Source organism: Opisthocomus hoazin, chromosome 20, assembly GCF_030867145.1.
Source record: "Opisthocomus hoazin isolate bOpiHoa1 chromosome 20, bOpiHoa1.hap1, whole genome shotgun sequence".
Classification (NCBI taxonomy): domain Eukaryota; kingdom Metazoa; phylum Chordata; class Aves; order Opisthocomiformes; family Opisthocomidae; genus Opisthocomus; species Opisthocomus hoazin.
In genome coordinates, this window is record NC_134433.1 from 15576295 (window position 1) to 15595922 (window position 19628).

The 19628-nt window shown below is 46.5% G+C and overlaps 1 protein-coding gene across 7 annotated transcripts in view; it reads right to left on the reverse strand.

Moving 5' to 3' along the window:
• Nucleotides 1–19628, reverse strand: part of ACACA (acetyl-CoA carboxylase alpha) — a 144227-nt gene that overhangs the window by 112657 nt on the left and 11942 nt on the right. For 5 of the 7 annotated variants that reach the window (XR_012765895.1, XM_075439874.1, XM_075439873.1 and 2 more), the window contains 9 exons: nt 7782–7914; nt 7143–7281; nt 6803–6912; nt 6264–6345; nt 4940–5038; nt 4255–4361; nt 3398–3508; nt 2688–2897; nt 1960–2130 (listed from right to left, as the gene is read on the reverse strand). Coding sequence is in view for 6 of the 7 variants with exons in the window: in XM_075439874.1 (XP_075295989.1) it covers nt 1960–2130; nt 2688–2897; nt 3398–3508; nt 4255–4361; nt 4940–5038; nt 6264–6345; nt 6803–6912; nt 7143–7281; nt 7782–7914 (1162 nt within the window). In the remaining variant the exon portion in view is untranslated. Of the gene's footprint in view, nt 1–1959; nt 2131–2687; nt 2898–3397; nt 3509–4254; nt 4362–4939; nt 5039–6263; nt 6346–6802; nt 6913–7142; nt 7282–7781; nt 7915–11296; nt 12177–14394; nt 14462–19628 lie in introns of those variants that run through there. The other 2 variants (XM_075439871.1, XM_075439872.1) reach the window with 2 other exon arrangements.

A 19628-nucleotide genomic window follows, 5' to 3' on the forward strand; every position in this document is an offset into this window, starting at 1 on the left:
GGGGCCCTAACTGGTCATAGCAAACTGTGGAATTTTGCAACTATAAACTGCAGAGAGAGTAACCTGCAGAACTGGCTGCTGGCTGTATCCTATGGAGCAAAGTCCCACTTGTTCTGTTCATTAGCTGGGATTTTCTTTTCACACCTACAGTTCAAAAAGGCTGAGCATTAGCTTAAGCATTTATTTCATCTGTCTATTAGCCAGACATCAACAGACAAAAGACAAAGCTGGTAACAATACCAATGCGTCAATTCTATGAAATCATACTGCAATATGAAGAACAGAGCCCAAGCAATGAGGAAAGCATCTGACCTGTTACAAAACTCTCAATGCCTGGCAAATACAGACACAGAGCTACTGGAACCACCACTAAGAAGGCTGAGGCCAAAGTCAAACAGCCTCATGACAAAATGAAGATGATCCTGCTCCTGAGCAGCCTACAAGACATTACAGTTCAACTGTTTGTTTTCTCTACCATCTATCCAATAAACTTCAAAATGCAAACAACAGGGAGTAAAAAGAAACTGGAAAGAAAGCAAGAGGGCAAGAATGGGAGGGCTGAGAAAATGGAAGCAGAAAATCAGCTAGAGTCCCTGAAGTGGTGTAAAAGAGAGAGGGAAGGAGGACTGCAGCATTCGTCCACTGGTGGAAAAGATGGGGGCTGAGAAGAGTGAGACAGCGTGGCAGCACACAGGGAGCTCAGTGGGGATGCACCAGGGACAGATGAGCCACAGCACACACAACACACGCTTTCTACAGGATCTGCGAAGCATTCCCTTGTTACTTAGCAGATCAGAACACCAAAAAGCCTACTCATTCACGTAAGCCATAACTGCCACCCACTGTCGTGACTTCCCCTTGAAAAAGCAATACATGAAGACAAATTCTTGGTCCCCTTGCCACATCTACTCAAATACCTAACTATTAGACACAAATCCAGTTTCGTAGAAAGGCTAAAGAGCAGGGACCTCAGCCAGGAGGAGGCAGCATCTGCGATGAGCGAGGAAAACAATGGCTCTGGAAGTCAGGAACTGCTCATCAAAATTAAAAAGATCCATATCACTTTCCCAAACTTCAAACAACTGCTGAACTTGCTGAAAGACGACAAATTCATTTGTCTGTTCTTTTTCCCCCCTCCTTTTGTCATTAGAAACTCTGGGAAGAGGCTGTTGTCCCTTGGAGGCAGAGTGGGCGATGTACTGCTCAAAACTGGCAGGGCACTGGATTGCACTGCTAGCCTCAGAAGCCAGCTCATTATACAAAGTAATTTCAGAGCTTTAAGTCGAACTACTTATGGCTAACACTTGTTGAGACAGGCTTTTTTTTTTTTTTTTTTTTTTTTTTTTTAACACCACCTTTCCTTAAATCAGTTTTTCTGCCTCTATGTTTTATTCCTCTGTTGCTTTCCTTCACACTCCTTTTAACTGAAGGTCCTGATCAGTGCAGGAGAAGCAACTAGAAAATAACCTCTCCTTGCTGCCCAAATCAAAGAGCCGAATGGCAGAGCTATAACTTAGGGAAACAGCCGTAACAGAAGGGATGCATATGTATTTTGGAATGCTGAATGAAGCTTTGCTCCAGCCACAGAAGATAAATCCCAAGCTGAGAAAGTACCAAAATGGGTCTTTGAGTTGTCAGGTATTTTTGTTGAGGAGGAAACGTGGGGCAGCCATCTATCACCTATCTGCAGATGAGGATACAGGGCATATCTAGCAGAGCTCTCTAACACTGTCTTTATACTCTCCCCTTTATCAGTACCAAGATCTAGTCGTCTGCGTAATGTCAGCATGTGATCCAGTTCTTACACAGAACCCTGGCTGTGACTCAGACAAGAGTCCGCCCCCCAATTTTAACAAATCTTCAGCAGAACGGGTTTTTCATGCTCAGGCCTCTTCGACATACCCCAGCCTGCGCACTTCTGCAAGCCTCAGGAGCACAGAGCCTGGGCACCTGACTCACCTGGAGCTGCGCTGCCGGCAGATTGACGTCAGCTACCATCTCTGTGCAGGGGTGCTCCACTTGCAGGCGGGGATTCAGCTCCAGAAAGTAGAAGCTGCCGTCCTGGCTGTACAGGTATTCCACAGTGCCCGCACTCACATACCCCACCATCTTGGCAAGCTTCACCGCACACTAGGATGCAGGAGGAAAAAAAAAAACAAACATATTTGATTTCCAGGCCCCATGCTTAGTTACCTATGCTGTGTTCATCCACCCCACTCACTTCAGACTTCTTCGCTGGCATTCTAAAACATTCAAAAGATCGTAGCAGGCCTGAAAACTGCTCAAAGAAAAGTATATGACACAGGAGTTTTGATTTCCAGGTTATTCGTTTATAATTTACAGAAGGCAGCGTCTGAAGCAAGTATTTATAATACTTAGCATGAGGCAATTCATACAACTCCTGCAGCTCACATTTAATATGACAATATACATTTAAAACACACTTCCCTCCTATTTTTGGGGTGCCTGCGTTTTTGGAGGGAGCTCTACAGCTGTTTGTCAACACATGGTGGACTCAGTTCTGGAACTGTGAGTGGTTGCCCACGCTAAGCAGTCTAAGACACGCAGCCCTATACGGCTCTTTTAAAAGATTCAACAATGCAAAACTCTTGGCAATGTCAAAAAAACAAGCCCTGCCTGTTTCTGGAGTCTCACAAGGAAAAGGGAACTCGCAGAGCCACTCTCACCTGTTCCATGTGCTCAAACACCACCGAAGTCGCAATAGAAGCGGGTGCTTCCTCAATAATCTTCTGGTGCCTGCGCTGCACGGAGCAATCCCGGCCAAAGAGAGAGATGGCATTGCCATACTGATCCGCCAGGATCTGCACCTCCAGGTGCCGGGACTGCTTGGCTAGTCTCATGACAAAGATCGGAGAGCCTGGCACTTCAGCTTGAACCTATAGCAGAGACAGCACATACAGGGGCAGATCACTTTTTGTCAACACCAGTCTTAGTCACAATCATCCCTAGTCCATTTTTTAAGCAAGGAACGTCCATAATACTTCTACTTAAGGCTGAAAATACCCTGTGTTCGCTTGTATATAATTACAGTGCTGTTTCCATTCCTTTCAGCTTTCCTACATAACCCACAAACTAAAGAAGGCTCGTGTCCCTCAACATTTTTGAGTTACGCTGCAGATGCCCTCCATTACCTGGATTTACTCAGCATCTCCCACGCTGTCTAGGCATTTGACAACTGTATTGGATATGCATATATATTGAAATCCTACCAACATACAGAGCAAATAAAGCATGAACTTATGATTCAGAGTAGCTAAACAGGCTCTGATACGTAACGCAGACTTTTCAGTTCTTTAACGTTTCCGATTCAGTGCTCCCAGAATCACCCAACCTGAACATTTAGAACAAGACAGTACAAATCAATGGGAAAAGCTACCTGTCTAAATAAGTTGGGGAAGTCATCTGCATTGTTAACTTTTCTGATTCCTTTTCCTCCTCCTCCTTCAGACGCCTTGATCATGACAGGGTAGCCAACCTCCTCAGCAGCCTGATCACAACGAGCAGAAAAACATGGGCAAGTACAAAGTTAGCAGAATCAAGTTGGAAAGATCATTATGTCCCTGTTGATCTGTGTCCAGGCTTCCATGTCGGACTATTCAGCAACCAAGACATGAATGGGACAGAAAACAAATATTCCAGATTCAGAGGGTGCCTGTAACTGGAAAAATCAGCAGTGATTTTGTGAGTACAGAGAACTCTAGCCTCTTGCAGTGATCACAAAATTTTCTGTCAGTGCTTCACACCATTAAATTCACAAACTCACAGAAAAGCTTTCTTGTAATACAGAAAATCTTTAAGCTGGGTGACATGGAAAAATCATATACTCCACCCTTCTCTTCACAAAGGAAAATTCCCAAACCCTGTATTGTGCCAGGAATACTTATTTGTTCTAGAAATCGTCTTCAATGGAAAACTTAACATAAGGTGAAACCAAGTGTGAGGTCATGGGTCTTTATTAAAAACACTTTCTTCCTGCATTCACAAAAACCAGAAGAGAGCCCTTAATGAAATACAACTTTGTTCCCACATTTGTCTCTTTCTCCTAAATCTCACCGAATTCTGCAGGCTGGGCTCAAAGATGATATGCGAAAGATGACTTTGCAATTTCCAAGACTCAGTTCTGTGAGGCTGACAGTCCAGTTCTAGTTTGTACTCACATTAAACATTAAACTTCTAGCTCTCCAGGCATCCATGCAGCAAGACCTCCAATACTTTCAAAACACAGCCACCTACCCGCAGCCCATCATCTGCATCTTTCACGTAGCCTTTTTCATACAGTTCCTGAGGAACATTCAAGATGCGTTTCTGAAGATCATTTTCCTGCCAGTCCACTCGCAGACCTGAAATATAAGCATTAGCTTCTTAGCTCATTCTGCGGCAAGGCTCAGTGAGAACTCACACATCAGATATCAGCGAAACAAACAGCGGTTGTGGTTCCACAAGCAACTGGTCTGGAAGCATTCACAAAAGAGAGACTGCAGAACGTAAACAGACATTTCTGTTTCCTGGGGAGCAGATCTTTTCATGCAACAAATTATATCTTCCTTCATTTACCTTGTGCAATTCTGAGAAACAAGTTGTTATTTACAGTCTTTTGAAACTGTACAGAGCTTCCATGGAAGCAGAGTATTGGCTGTGTGCTCCGAAACTACACACTAGAAAAGCCGAGATTGCAGAAATGGCAGATGTTACAGCTGTACTGTTAGACTAACAGCACCTTACACAACACGCAAATTCAGCCTGACGTATCCACACATATCACAGCCACTATGGCTAAGCCTAGGATAACACAGATTTGAAACCCCAAACAGACTGAACATCTCTTCACACGCCTTTTTGTGCGGAGACACTTCTTAAAGATGTGTTGAAGAAAAAAAGATTCCAATGATCTTGACAAACCGAGCAATTTCCTTCTTACCACTGCCGCTCCAAGGAAGAGTTGGAATGCCGGCAGTCTGAGCCACTATGGAAGAAGCAATTTTATCTCCTAAGGCCCACATTGCTTGGCTTGGAGGACCTGCAAAGAGTAAAAACAATGCATGAGAGAGACCCAAGAGATATCAGACATCAGAGAAGTGGCCAGAAGCCTGATTTGGGTTCCATGTAAGAGGGATAAATACTCTTAGCAGGATTGCTGCACGCCACATCTCACCTGGTATAAACCAACGTTTCTGAACCGAAACAAAGAGCTTTAACTGCATCAGCCAGGAAACAAAAAGCAAACACACTAGAATACTTTTGACTAAGAAGGAGGAAAAGGCAACTGAAACAGCAGCAACGCAACCACAGATCCATCACAACAGCTTGTTCAGCAGCCACCCTGTTGGAGAAGCCCTGGCACACTCAGCTTGCAAGCACCACTCTGTCCCTGTGTCCCCAAGCTGGGCCTGCTCTCAAAGGGATGGCAGGCACTAGTAACTGGTGTTGGGTGTGCACATCACATGCTACTGGAATAATAATTCAGTGCCCTGATGTTACCTGAAATGTGGTTTGCATGGGACTGTAGCATACGAATGGTAAGAGATTTAAACTGGAATTAAAATACAGTTTTTAAATCCACTCCTCTTCAAAAGGTCCCGAGTATTTCTGTGGTTACAGCTCAAGACATTACAGACAAAAAGATCTGCCAGAAGTCAGAACGTGCTACAACTATCCCCAGGCTATGTTCAGACCATGACTTTTATCACAAGTCCATCTTTAAACACAGCACGTGCCCAAAACCTTATCCAATATTCCGATCCACGTGGTTCAGGAGATGAGGCTTACTGCAACAAACATCTCCAGCACTTGGTTAACTACACTGCTAACCAGACCACAGACTTCATGTATTGCCCACGTAGAACTCCACTCTTTCCATGAAACCGCACTACAAGCACCCTCTTTAAAATGACAAGAGGGCCATTCAGGTTTGTACACAATCTACTTTAACAGGAATCTCTTCTGACATTGTACCTCACCATATTCTAAGACGTGCTGGAGAACTTGCCGCTTCTCCCATACGAGAACTATTTCCTAGCATATGTCCAAACCTTATCAGACTCATTAGCCTCGACGACTGGAAACAGATTACGCTGTTGGACAGCATATTCTGTTGCTCTGCCTACTGTAGAGAACGTATCGTCGATCTCACACTTGTAAACCGTACCTCATGGCTCTCATTTAGACTCAGGATTTTCTATCTCACTAAACTCACTCCTCTTAAACTACGGACTAGACATTAGATCAGAAGTATATATCCTCACCCATGAAAGCAATCCCATTTTTGTGGAGAAGTTCTGGTAGTTTAGGGTTCTCCGATGCATGGCCCCAGCCAGCCCATACAGCCTGCAGAAGAAAATAACAGACTTCACTCTCTGTTTTAGTGAAACGAGCAAGTGAGCAGAAATAGAAAGCATGCAGATACTTCAACTCTTTCTTTTCCTCACTGAAAACATCCTCACAACATTCAGAGGCCAGACCAGCCTCCTGAACTACCTGGCATGTTTAGTTTAAAGTGCTAGCATCTTGCATCTCGTAGACAAGTCAAAGGCAACCACTGAAGCAAGCTTCTGAGGAGGAACTAAGTGTAGAGAAGTGAACGGGTGAAAGGAACCTTGCATCTCCTGCAAATACTCACACGGGGAAATCCACTGCATTGTAACATGCATTGCCTTTTGGTGCTAGTATAGGTTTGTCATTTCAATTTCTTTGACCTGTCTTTTTCCCCAGATACAACTCATTATTTACAGAGAGAGGATTGCTTAGTGTCCCCTCCTGTTTTGAAAACTTTGACACTTCTCACCTGCACTGGAATCCGCTTCGCAATATCAAGAATGAGTTCCACATTTGCATAGTTGTTGTTGTTCGGTCCTCCTGGAACCGGGACGTAGTGATCTGCCATTTTAATATATTCTGCAAACACCAAGAAGGGCTCATTTAGATTGCAAATCTAATAAATGGTACTTGGTCTAAAACTCCCTAAATCCACAATACTGGAAGTAGCTGACCTCCTCCAGAAAAATCTGCTCCCTGACAGAATGGTACGTGGTGCAGTACACGTACATTCAGCTCCCTGTACCCCCGCGGGCACGTGGGTCTGTGCAAGGAGAAGGCTGTGCACCTTCACACTCTCTACAGCTCACCTGCATTCGCTTTCAGATCCTCGGGAGTCACCATGACAACAAATCTGATTGCCCGCTCATTTCGAAACATCTCGTAGGACCAACGTCGGATGGATCTCATGCATTTCACTGCTGCAATGCCATTGTTTGCTATCAGGACCTGAGTATATTACAAGCAGGGATGAGACAGAGCCTAAACAGCACAAAACACTAAACGATAGTGAAAACAGTTTTTTCTCTGCAGACTCTCCATCTAATTTTGGGACTGTGCAGTTTCATTAGCCAGCATTCAATTCAGCAGGAACATTTAACAGCCCATCAATCAATTCAGGAATCGGCTCTTGCTTGACCATAAAGATTTTAATGTATTAGGCTTTGTTTGGATTAAAGAGCAGAAGAACACATGAGAATAGGCATAAAGAGTGGCTAAAACATTCGATACCTGAAAGGAAGAGATCTCATCCACTAAATTATTATGTATTTTAAAATAAATTTCCATAAAATGGAAACACAATCATCACAGGTAGAAGTTCAACTTATAAGTTCAGGAATATTAACATTTTGATATCTGCAATGTACAGTCTTACATAGAGAGAAGTCACAGCTGAAGAGAAGGGAGCAAAATGCCATATGCTGAAGTCAAAAAGATCAGTAACGTACCTTCTCAATAACTTTAGTTCCGCCAAAACGAGTAACAAATTCTGCTGGAGAAGCCACAGTGAAATCCCGCTGCACGTCAACTTTCTTCCTGTCCCGGCCTTGCTTTACAAGGTGTAAACCAGACATACTGGGCCTAAGGACATGTGTGGGAGACAGAACAAAGCAACTTGGCAGTGCAGATGTGCGCAAACAGAAGAGGGTATGAGAATAATTTGTAAAGTTCCCCTTGACCGTATTTCCCAGCAGACAAGCAGAAGTCTCGCCTCCAGACCGCCATGGCCTGGTCCTCAGCTTTTCAGGGATGACTCTGGTTTTTATCTACCTTTCAGATATCTCTCTGCAAAAGCCAGGTTATCTGGAGAAATTCAGATTATCCTAAATCATAAATAGGTAAAAATAGGTTCACTGTATCTTGCTGCCCAACACAGAACAATAACGCCCTACCACACTGCCTTCCGTTCATCTAGGAAAGCCGGAAAATGGCAACATCGATTTCTGGCTTTGGTAAAACAAGCTACTAAGATCGGACTCCGTAAGGAAATCCTCTTGGGGAACCACAGCTAATAAATCTCCCGGTGTGAATCAGAGACTCTGTGACTGGTTACTTATTGTCCAAGAATTTTCCACCATCCAGTCTTTAATATATTCCTGAAACGTTCTGAGAGCTAGAGGACAAATAAATCACTTTACTTCTGCCACAAACAGTGAAAGCCAGTTTTGTGCCTGACGAGATCAGCTCTGTGCTCTGCCACCGTCTTTCTGTGTGGGAAGGGGACAGTCACACCCTTTACTTATGCTTCAGCTTCCACAGAAATAAGACATGGGTAAATCACCCTTTGCTTTTGCAAACGCTACAGGATTTGATTTGCTAAAATTTACAAAGCTGAAATTGTGAGAGGAAACTCCATAGGAAAGCAAAGACCTGATCTTCACACTGTGCATCTACCACAGTGCAGCATGACGGGGGAAATAACAAGACACTTTTTATTTTAAAGCCCCTGAAGCTTCACCTCTTGGGTCAGCCCACAGTTCACCCATTCTTCTTACTGTATATAGTGTGCTTTTCCTAACAGGTTCCTCTCCCACGAACACAGTGAAGTTCTTACCCCTGCCACCGCGCAGGATTACAGAACCCTTCTGCAGGCAGGAGAGATCAAGACTGGGAAGGTATTTAACAAACTACGCAGTGCTCTGGAAAGACCCAGCCGCGAGCAAGGGGACGAGTGCCAGCAGCGCCTGTCCCCAGGAGCCACGCTGGCTGCCCTTCGGCCATGGCAAAGCCGTCAGGAACCCCTGGCCTAATCAGCTGCTGAAGTGCTGATACCATTGAGCAACTCCACTGGGAAAGGGGGTGGCATGCGGCAGAATGACTGGAATTGCTGGGGGGGGGGCATGAAGGAAAAACCGACCCAAGGACAAGCCGAGTCACGCACAACATCTCGAGGTCTCCTTTTAAACACAGCCACCGAGGGCAGGTAGCCGAGAGCTGTACCTGCGAGGTTCACTGCCCCGTGTGAGGTTTGGAGCATCCTGGCATGAACGAGCTGCTGTCAGAGGAGAGGAAGCACACAGAGTCCCCTCATGTTCCCTCAGAAATACATTACAGCCTACAGAGATTTATTCATCTGGAACGCAGACCCTCCTTAACCCTTCCTCAGGAGCACAGTAACACCACAGACCACTATTCTGAATAAAAAATTTGCTAGTGAAAGAAGCCCTGAACGAACCGTAGCTAGCACCTGGTTTAAATCGAGATTCTTCTCTTGCCCATCTTTCCTCTGAGTGACCACGGTACTAACACAGACCTCACTGCGCTCCGCAGCACACACCGACAGAAAGGACCGTGGCCCTCACCATCTGGCACAACCTATCCAAAACGGGATGTGCCAAATCCTGGTACAACCAACCAAGAACTGCGCTCGAATGAAAGGCCATCTTGCAGGTAAGGCAAGACCAGTGCCCAGCTCTGACCATAAAGACACGTTTATCCACCACGCGCAGGACGAGCGGGTCCTTCCCTGCCTCCCCGCCGTCGGGCACACCGGCTGCTCCGGCTGCGACGTCCTCCTGCGGCACAACCCTGACTTTGTGAGCATTTCCAGAACAGCAAGCAAGCATATTTACAGCACTTGAAATTCAGATCCTGTGCTCTGCGTTAACACATCAATCTTTCTCTCCCACGTGAGATATTCCCATGACGAGTGGCCATGCTGGTGGAGAACTTCAAGTTAGTCTTGCAAATGTTGAGCTTAACCAGGAGGTGAAAACCTGTTCTAAGCACAGTGAAAGAGACTTTGAAGCAATCCATAAAGAAAAGAGCAGGAGAAGTAAAGGCAACAGGAAAAACAAGAACAGTAGGGTGATTTTAAAGAATGCTAAAAAAACCAGCTGCCTATCTCCCAGTACTATTCTGGGACATATAAACAGCTGTACGAGGCCAGACCAAGGTACACCCAGTCTACTCGCTTGTCTCAAGGAAGGGCTGCTAGCTAATATCCAGGGAAGGGCATGAGTCCAAGTCCAGCGCGGGGAGGTTCTTCGCCTGCATGCTTCCCTTCTTCCAGCGAGCCGCACTTTCAGAGACAGACAGCGCCACTGAACTTGGAACTTGTCCCTGTCAGCAGCCGTCCACAATTGCTCTGTGACAATCTCAGCCCAGGAACGCAAGGACAGGAGCCAACAGGCAAGAAAAGGAGAAAAGGTGTCGTTCAGGCTGAATTTCTACTAAATTTGTGTATTTAAAGAGGGTCAGAATCTACAGCACGGCCAGGAAGGAGCACGGTCCAACGAGTGAGACAGGTTTATCGAGAGCCGTCACAACAAAAATAGGAAAAAGATTAAAATCTTGGGGCTAGAATCTGTGAACACATATGAACCTGAACTATCCTGCCAAGCTGAAATCACTACAGACACGAAGATACTGTTAGAGATAAAAAGTCAACAAAACCAGAGGGTCACCACCCAGAATAAAGCACAAACACTTGTTTATACGCAAGTATAGTTCCATTTAATTTGTCACAGTAAGCACACCAAGAACATGACATTTATTTACTAACAACCCCAGGCTGCACATTATAACCAGAACAGGAGAGATTTTTTCTTTCTGCAGGGTAAGATGAGGTAGAAGTTGGGCAGCAAGGAAGAAAGAACACCAAGCTCTAAACAAAACAGAATAAATGCTGAGTTAGCAGCAACCATCCCTATTAACCACCAGGTCATAACTGCAGTGTTTTTTTACTTAGGAACTTTCAAAATGCTCATCTATCCTTCAGTTTATAGAGCTTAGAAGTTGTGCAGAATCTCAAACTCTTTTAACACTGATTCCCCAAAGAAAATGTATTCTAGCATCTTTCTTACAGACTGCCTGCACGGATACCTCACAGTAACTGGTGAGGTTTCAGAGGATAAAATTAACATGGAAAAATATCAGTACGCATTTCCAGTACCGAGTGCCCAACTGCCTCAGTCCGAGACGGCTGCTGCTACCAGGAGACAAGCAGATCTGTAATTCTTACCTCTGCAGCATGTGGTATCTCATTTCCTGACTCTGCTCTGCAGAATCCTCCATGCTGGCTCAGTGAAGGAATTAACAGATCTCGGGCTTGCTTACGACTCGGCTAGCGCAGCTGCTGCTATTTCATTTTTTTTTCAGTACCGCAGCTCAAAAGCCAGCAGGAGAAAGCTGCAAAGAGCCACCTGCGCTCGAGCGATTCTCCTTGAAGCAGTGGCACTTTCCCCGATTGCTTCAATCTTTTAACCTTTGTCCCTTGCTTTCCGCCACCCCTCTCCCCCAGCCGCTCTTCCTGTGACGCAGCGTGCACAGCGAAGGGAGCAGCTTCGCCCTCCCGCACTCAGAGGAGAGCGCTGATTAGGAAAGAGAGAAAATGATCTGCGGGTTACGTAAGGAGGCTTCACGCAGAGCCACGCGACGCGATGCACAGCGGCCGGCCGGCCGCAGCCACGGTCACAGCCACGCAACACACAGCAGCCGGTCGCGGCCACGGCCAGCCCTGTTCACGCTGCCCGCCGTGCAGGCCACGCACGGAAGCGGAGGCTGCACAGCAAACCCAGGCATTCCGTCAGCACCCAGAGGAACCCAGCACCGCCGCCTGCACCCTGCACCGGGAGCAGGAAAGCACCTCCTCAGCCCCCAGCTTTGCCAGAGCAAAGGAGCAACTACGTTTGCCCAAATAATTCAATCAGCGTGTAGGATTTAATATTAGGCTGTCATGGTGGGTGGGGAGGTGGCAAGGCAAGCGTTTCCAGGGCTGCGGAGAAGTCAGAGGCTCAGTTTGTGCAGGCACACAGAGCGCAGTGGGGATCCAGACACCAGCCTGGAAGCTGGGAGACCCTGGACAAGTCACTCCAGTTTTCTGTGCCACACTGTTTCTCCACCTATAAAACAGAGATGAGATCACTTCAAGTGCTGGAAGTATAAATCCCCTCACAAGCAAAGTGCTGCAGCACTGCAGGGTCCAATAACATCCCTGGAGAAAGGAAGAATGGTTACTCAGCATCAGGCACGTGCAAAAAACATCACTTGCGAATTTGGAGGTGGGGGAAGAATCACAGAATCCCAGCATGGTAGGGGTTGGAAGGGACCTCTGTGGGTCACCCAGCCCAACCCCCTGCCCAAGCAGGGTCACCCAGAGCAGGCTGCACAGCACCGCGGCCAGGCGGGGCTGGAATATCTCCAGAGAAGGAGACTCCACAGCCTCCCTGGGCAGCCTGGGCCAGGGCTCCGTCACCCTCAGAGGGAAGAAGTTCTTCCTCGGGTTCAGCTGGAGCTTCCTCTGCTTCAGTTTGTGCCCGTTGCCCCTTGTCCTGTCGCTGGGCACCACTGGAAAGAGTCTGGCCCCATCCTCCTGACACCCACCCTGCAGATATTTGTAAGCATATGTTGGGTCCCCTCGCAGCCTTCTCTTCTCCAGGCTGAACAAGCCCAGCTCCCTCAGAATGAGCAAGGGCAACGACTGCAGCAACACAGTGATGATCAAACCTGGACTGGAGCTAGACACAGCAACTGGATTACATTTTTCACTTTGAGGACGTTTGGGTCTGTCCTGGTGTAGGGCCATATCCAGGTAGCACAGCTTTTACTTGACACACACGCATTACGAGAGCAAACGCCACGCCATCACCCAGGAGGGCATCACTCAAAAAAAGGAACAAGTACCCAGAAGAAAAGTGTCACACCAACATGATGACAGTACGCAACCTTGAGGCCTGAGGGGCAAGGCGAGGTCACTGCAGGAGACAGGGAACTAAGAATAGCACAGGCAACGTGAGAGACCACCGACAGCAAGTGCCGTGCGTCTGATAAAGCGCGGGCAAACAATTCTGTGCGGATCCAATTTCTTCAAGCATTGTCAGCAGAAGGGCAAAGGGGACAGCGACACACTGTGGCAGTGAAACAGGCAGTCACACTGGAGACAAATCTTCACCAGACACCAGAGACAAGAGATACCAGGGAAAGAACACAGTGTGAACAAGCAAAAATCCCCAGCATTATCTATCTACCTAATAACTAAATGCCCCTCTCACCTCTCAGCCTGTTTCCTCTTTGAAGAGCTACTCAAACTACCCAGCTACGAAGTACAACAGAAATTTAATTCATTTTAAAGCAGAAGTATGTAAGAAAAAGTAATTTGTCTTGAAATATTGTCCAGCACCAGCTCCATCTGGAGAGGCCTCTTGCCACAGGGAAGGCTCACCCAGTGGTACGCAGCCCCGCTCCCAGCCCGCCCGAGCGCGCTCCGGGTCCCACCCCCCATGCCCTAGCACACACGACTCCGGCCACGGCAGTCGGCTCTCCCAGGTTCCCCAGGCTCCTGCTTCCCTTCATCTCTGCAGGGAGGCTACCACAAACCCACCGTTTCAGCAGCTCCAAACAAGCCATCGTGAGGACAGAGAATCGTGAACCTACAGACTCCACGGGTCACTTCCTCTTCTGGTCATCACTACGTAAGACCAACAACGCCCAACAGACGTTCAGTAACTCCACTGGATATGTATTTCATATAGAAAATCGTACATTCCACTGTTCTCAAAATAAAATACTTCCATGATCTATGGTTCCATTAGATTTCCTCAGTTTCTGATCCTGATTCAAGACTAAAATTTATACACAGTATAACCAAAATTTTATTTTTTGGGTTTTGTGAAAACGGTTCCCAAATATTGGCCTGTGCTTCAAAAATCCCCACCCACAGCCCCCGGTCCAACCAGTTTCTGACCACTGTAGCTGCAAGGAAACAAATCCTACACGTACACACAGCTTGATGTTAGACGAGCAGCTTCAGCACCAGTTAAAAATACTCATCGTGCCTTCTACCAGCTGCATCCGCTGCTATGAAATCAACGGACATGATTTGCTGCAACAGCCCTAGAAAAACAGGCTACCCAGGCCTGCCTCACGCCGATACAGTACTTACCAGCACCACACACTGCAAAGCTCGTTTCCTAAACACGATACTGCTCAGAACCCAACGGCAAACATCATATGAAAACCATCCCCCTCTCTAGACCCTAGGCCTGCTGTTAGACAAAAGGAAAGCCTGCACGGTTCTCTTCTACCCACCCAGACAAAAAGGCATTCGTTACAGACACGTACCTGACGCACATCGCAGCCAGGAGCCTGCATTGATCCCAGCACTGCAACATGCCAAGTGCTATCGGTGACGTAGCCGTTTATTCCAAAGGCAGCGATGCATTAGCTGGCTGGTTTGAAAGGCAGCCTTAAGGAGACTGCAGCACACACACACACACACACACACACGCTCCCCCGAGAAAGGATTTTTTTTCTCGCCCCCTCCGGATTAGGCCTGTAAAGGGTGTAGAGAGAGGGCAGCTCTCATCACCAGTTTGGGCTTTATGTTTTGTAAATATGTAAGCGTGGATGTGAACGTGTATCTGATCTGGGTGGTAAGACTCAAGCCAGTTGAAGCATCCGTAAGATCTGCTCCGGTTTTAGATCTGCCCTTGTAACCTATTTCACAAAAATGCAGAGAGAAAGAGCAAGTACACCTCTAGCCCAGCAAGCAGCGCAGAATTCTGCAGCTGGATACAGGGTTCGCTATGTCTCGGGTTACAGGCACCAGTAGGCAGCAATGTGGACTTATTCAAAGACAGTTTTTGCCCGCGATTTTAAAGGGACAGAACAGCTGGCCTGAACGCAGGCACTGCCAGCAATCAGTGCCTCAAGCTATAAATCAAAAAAAAAAACCAACCTGGAACTCAACTGGCTCTGACAAAGGACTGAGCTGACGGATTTCAAGAAATTAAATAAAGGATGCAGCACAAAAAACAAAAACAGCCCTCTCCCTACTCCCTGGCTAAACAACTTCACTGTCATGCTAACGCAGAATTTGAACAGCCATCAAGGCAGGTCTTCAGCTAAAACAATAATTTTGGTTCCAAAACCACAGAGCCCAAGGTGCCCCAAGCCACCAGGATTCCTCTCAGACAACCAAGTACCAACAGCTGCCATGGATGCAGACTTTAAGGGCTGGGACACTCGTCTGTCAGATATTTTCTTCTCCCAGACCACACACCTGGCTTTTTACCTGCCACGCCACAGGCAGTTTAAACTGGACCATACCCACAGGATGCACACTGGGGTTCCCTCAGAGGTCCAAAGCAACATCACAGATGTTCCTATGGGAGAGAATCTGATGATGTGAAGCTCACCGAGCTCCTCCAGATCACACACGCTTATGATCAAAACCACTTTGCTCCTGAGGCTCTTCAGCACACCCCATTCCCTCCGACTGTTCCTGCCAAGGTATTCTGCACTGAACTTCACAAGTCTTATGCTCGACAAGCCTCCAGCCTCCTGCACACTGCGAGCCCCTTCCTTCTCCTTCAAGTTTATCTTTCAGAACCCATTTCTTCATCATGTCCTTCCCGCTTAGACCCATGGCACCAAATTTTCACCCCTCAAAAATACCCAGTAAAATCCAAAAGTCAATCCAAATACATAGCAAAATTTAAACTGAACCGATATCCACACTCCAGTTCCTAGAAGCACAAAGTACTGAAAGATCTCTACTTTTCCACCCCCATGAAGCACAAAATTCCACATGTTCCTGCAGGAACAGCCTAACACTCTCCAGGTCAAGCCCTGCCACCAAGATAAAAGTTAGTAACAACAGCAGTAAAAGACAGTTCAGCAACTAAGAAGAGAGCAGAACTGAAGTCTTTAGCAAGGAGCCCTCCCAGTGCCCTCTGACAAGGCTCAAGTGTTGAATAGATGTGATCCGTGTGAACGAATGTATCTTTCTTAACAACCAGAATTAAGGGGGTAGGTGGGGGAGTTTTGAATAAAACTTACCACTGAAAGAGTTTCTGCCTCATGTAAGTGAATCCTGTACAGAAAGCACGGTGCAGCCCATTTCAGCGACCAGTCTTATAGACGGAGTTACGATACGGAGTCAAGAGATGCAAGCTGTTCCCTAGCCTGGCGATTCTTTGCGTTCCCTACCTTAAACAGGTTCAATGATGCTTCCTCTTTCCCCGGCTCTGTTGCAAGCCTCCACTCCTTCACAGCTTCTCCTGCAGCCACTGAAGATACAAGCGCTAGGCTGCGAGGGGATTCTGCAAAACCATTTGTCTTTGAATGCCTCTGCTACTTGTCCCAGTCTGGGTGAAAAGCGAGGGCATTCAGCAAAACACAGGAGGGGGCCCTAAAGTATTCTGATAGGGACAAAGTGTACTTGGTTATCTTTTCAATTAGAAATATCAGATAAGTAAGCAAGTGGGAAACACTGTCCCTGCCTGCTGGGGTATCCCAGTCAGTAAATCTTTGCAAAATCTCCCTACAAATTACTGAACTTAGAGACGACATTTTCCATGTTAACTGAGGACAGAGGGAGTAAAATATCTGCTACATCACAATAAGAAGAACGGTACTTTTGAGAGGTATGCAGATGAAAAGTCTTTTAAAGTGTATTTGTTCACTAAACAGAGCAGCAAGTTCCAATTCACAGGTTATCGGTGTAACCAGAAACAGCCAGGAACCCACAACACCTTAGAAGCTTCTTTTTTGACAGATACAGGAGTAAATCCCTCACTCCAGGTGGATGAAGTTCAAAATATAAATCACACCACCACTCGCTGGCAGTAGTGGTAACAAAAGGGAGCTAATCCTTTGTTCTGGCAGGGGATCCTCAAAGATGCACAGCTTTATTTCAGTAACTTGCAGGAACACGCAACAGTATCGCTCTCCCCTATCTGCTGAGCCAACAGCAAGCGAGCATACGCAAAGGAAAACGTCTCGGCGAGCAGCATGCAGTTCCAGTTCCATCAACGGCCTTCTGGTCCACGAGATGCAAACCCGTGCATGTCGCCCTACGCCAAAACCTCAGCAGCACCATGGCAACCGATGGCGCAGACAGCGGAGCAAGAGGAGGAGCCCCACAGCCAGGACTAGGCAGCAAGCAGCCTGCAACGGGAAGGGATCAGTTCAGCCAAGCAGCAATCCCTCCTGACGCGGCTGCGCCAGTCTCGGGCACAGCAGTGGGAGCATCAGCCTTGCAGAGACGAAAGCAGACTTGTACTTCTGTGTACATATTTGTGCATAAAAGTACAGTGGCACTTGCAATTCTACAAGATTAATGCCCTATAGTGTAATCTTCTAACCACAAACAGACTGGAAAGGATTTTTTTCTAATTCAAAACCAGCTCATAAGGATCATTTATTTCTTTTACTACTCTGTGGAATCACTCTAAGAACAATTCCTAAGCAGGCACCCTGTCCTGGTGCCAGGCTGGGTGTACTCAAAAGACTACTGTCCAGACCAAAATTGAGCTGTTCTTCCAAAACTACTTTAATAGATTATTAGTTCTTCCTGACCATCTCAATAATTTATTGAGACTATTTACTGAGAACTCCAAATACTGTTAGATGCCAAGGGCTAAAGTCTCTGTGGGCTTAAGATCAGAGGTAACAGCTCAGCTGCTTCCAAAAATCTGCCTTTCAGTTGATGCAAGTGGATTGCCAGGTGACTTCGTACACCCATTTCATCGCTTATGAAACCAGAGCCCTGATGTATAAATACCAGAAGACATGCAGGATTTATTCTATTTTAAACAAGAATTTGACACAAGATACCACCTTTGAACCAGGAATCAAATTTAGGAATAGTAAAGAATAATTAATTAAACAAAACAAACAGACCCAAAGTACTTTCCAAGTGGTATTTCCAGAGAAGGTTCTTAATTTACTACCAAAACTTCAGAAAGGAGCATAGCAACTGTCTCACAGCTCACTACACAACGAGCAAAAACTGCATCCCACCAACAGGACTACTGCCTTCGGCTGGAAGTGCTGATGGAAATCTCTGAACTCGAAGACAACACCATTCTGCCTGGAAGCAAAAAGATTAAGAAAATATAGTATGTTTGGTTTTATTATCTAAAGGTGCAAAATGCAACAAAGAGGAAATTTGGTTGATGCAGACCGTACACAAGTAGAATATTTTCTTTACAAACACTTGTTTCCAATGTTTGATGCTATAACAGAGCGAGCAGGACATTTACATCATTTTTATTACTGACACTCTTTAAATAAAGCACAACTACAAGCAAGAAAAGAATCAGAACATTTTAATCTGCACGGTTACTCTTCCAACACACACTTTCTGTTAAGCGCTGATGTACCGCATCAATTTAAAGTTCATCATCAGAGCGTGGCTTTCTCAGTCCTCCAAAGCAGCAGCCAACTGGCACAACCAGAGGTCTTCACAGATCTCCAGCGGCCTGGAAGCCTACGCTGTACAGCCTGTCCCAGCATGGCTGTCTTTAGCAACAGCATGAACGCTTAACAAGATCAATAAGGTGATAGATGGAAGGACACAGCGCACTCACGCTCCGCATGCTCAAATGAAGAGACACGAGCTGGCAGACAGACCACCCACACCTGGGTCAGGATGCATCGATCCGACGCCGCAGCCCCGGCTGATGATCAGGCCCTCAGCGATGTTTTCCAGCTCAGGCGGGAGACCTGCAAACCTCAGGCACCGAACACGTGCCAGTCTCCTGCAACATCCATGCTTCAGGAACCGACAGCGCAGCGCTGCTTTTCAGGGGTCTAAGAGCAAGAGGGAAGCAGCAATGCCTGTGACTACAGGAAAAGAGGCTCCCAGAGGAGCAGCTCTGACGCGAGGCACGACTGCCATGAGATGCCCATCCTGGCAGCAGAGGCTCGAGCATCTTTCACAAAGACATTTAATGTGGCCTCTACTAGAATGAGTTCGTTCGCTGTAAAACAGCACGAACAGGACAGTTCATGAGAGCTGGTAGCCAAGGAAGAGCGTTTCTACTTATCAAAGTCATTTTAATACTGACAGTGCTCCTCGGAGGGGTGAAAATCTGCTTGGGATGTCAAGATCAGTGCTGGAACAGCTTCTGCACAAAAGGTACAAGCGATCACTGGCACTGACTATTATAGGATGGATTAGACAGCCTTACAGTCATCCTCCACAAAGTAACAAAATGGAGTTCAGAGGAGAAGGGAAGTTTTACCGTCTAACCTTCAGTGACCTCAAGTATGAGAGGAAAAAAACAACTTCATCAGCTGGCCGACAACCCTACTTTCCAGCTCTCCTGTGCTGGAAGAAGAAGTCTCTTTTCTGTAGCCATCACAGCAACAGGCTCACATGCTCCACGAAGACGTAAAAGGATAGTTCAGGTACACTCACAACCTCTTTTTCAGCTGACTAAATTCTGCATTTTAGACATAACTGTTCCCCGAGCAGGATTTCTCTGCAGCAAAGCCCCTCACCTCAAATACAAGCTATCTCTGTCTTGAGCTGACCAAAATTTGCTGTGTGAAACTAACCAGCAAAT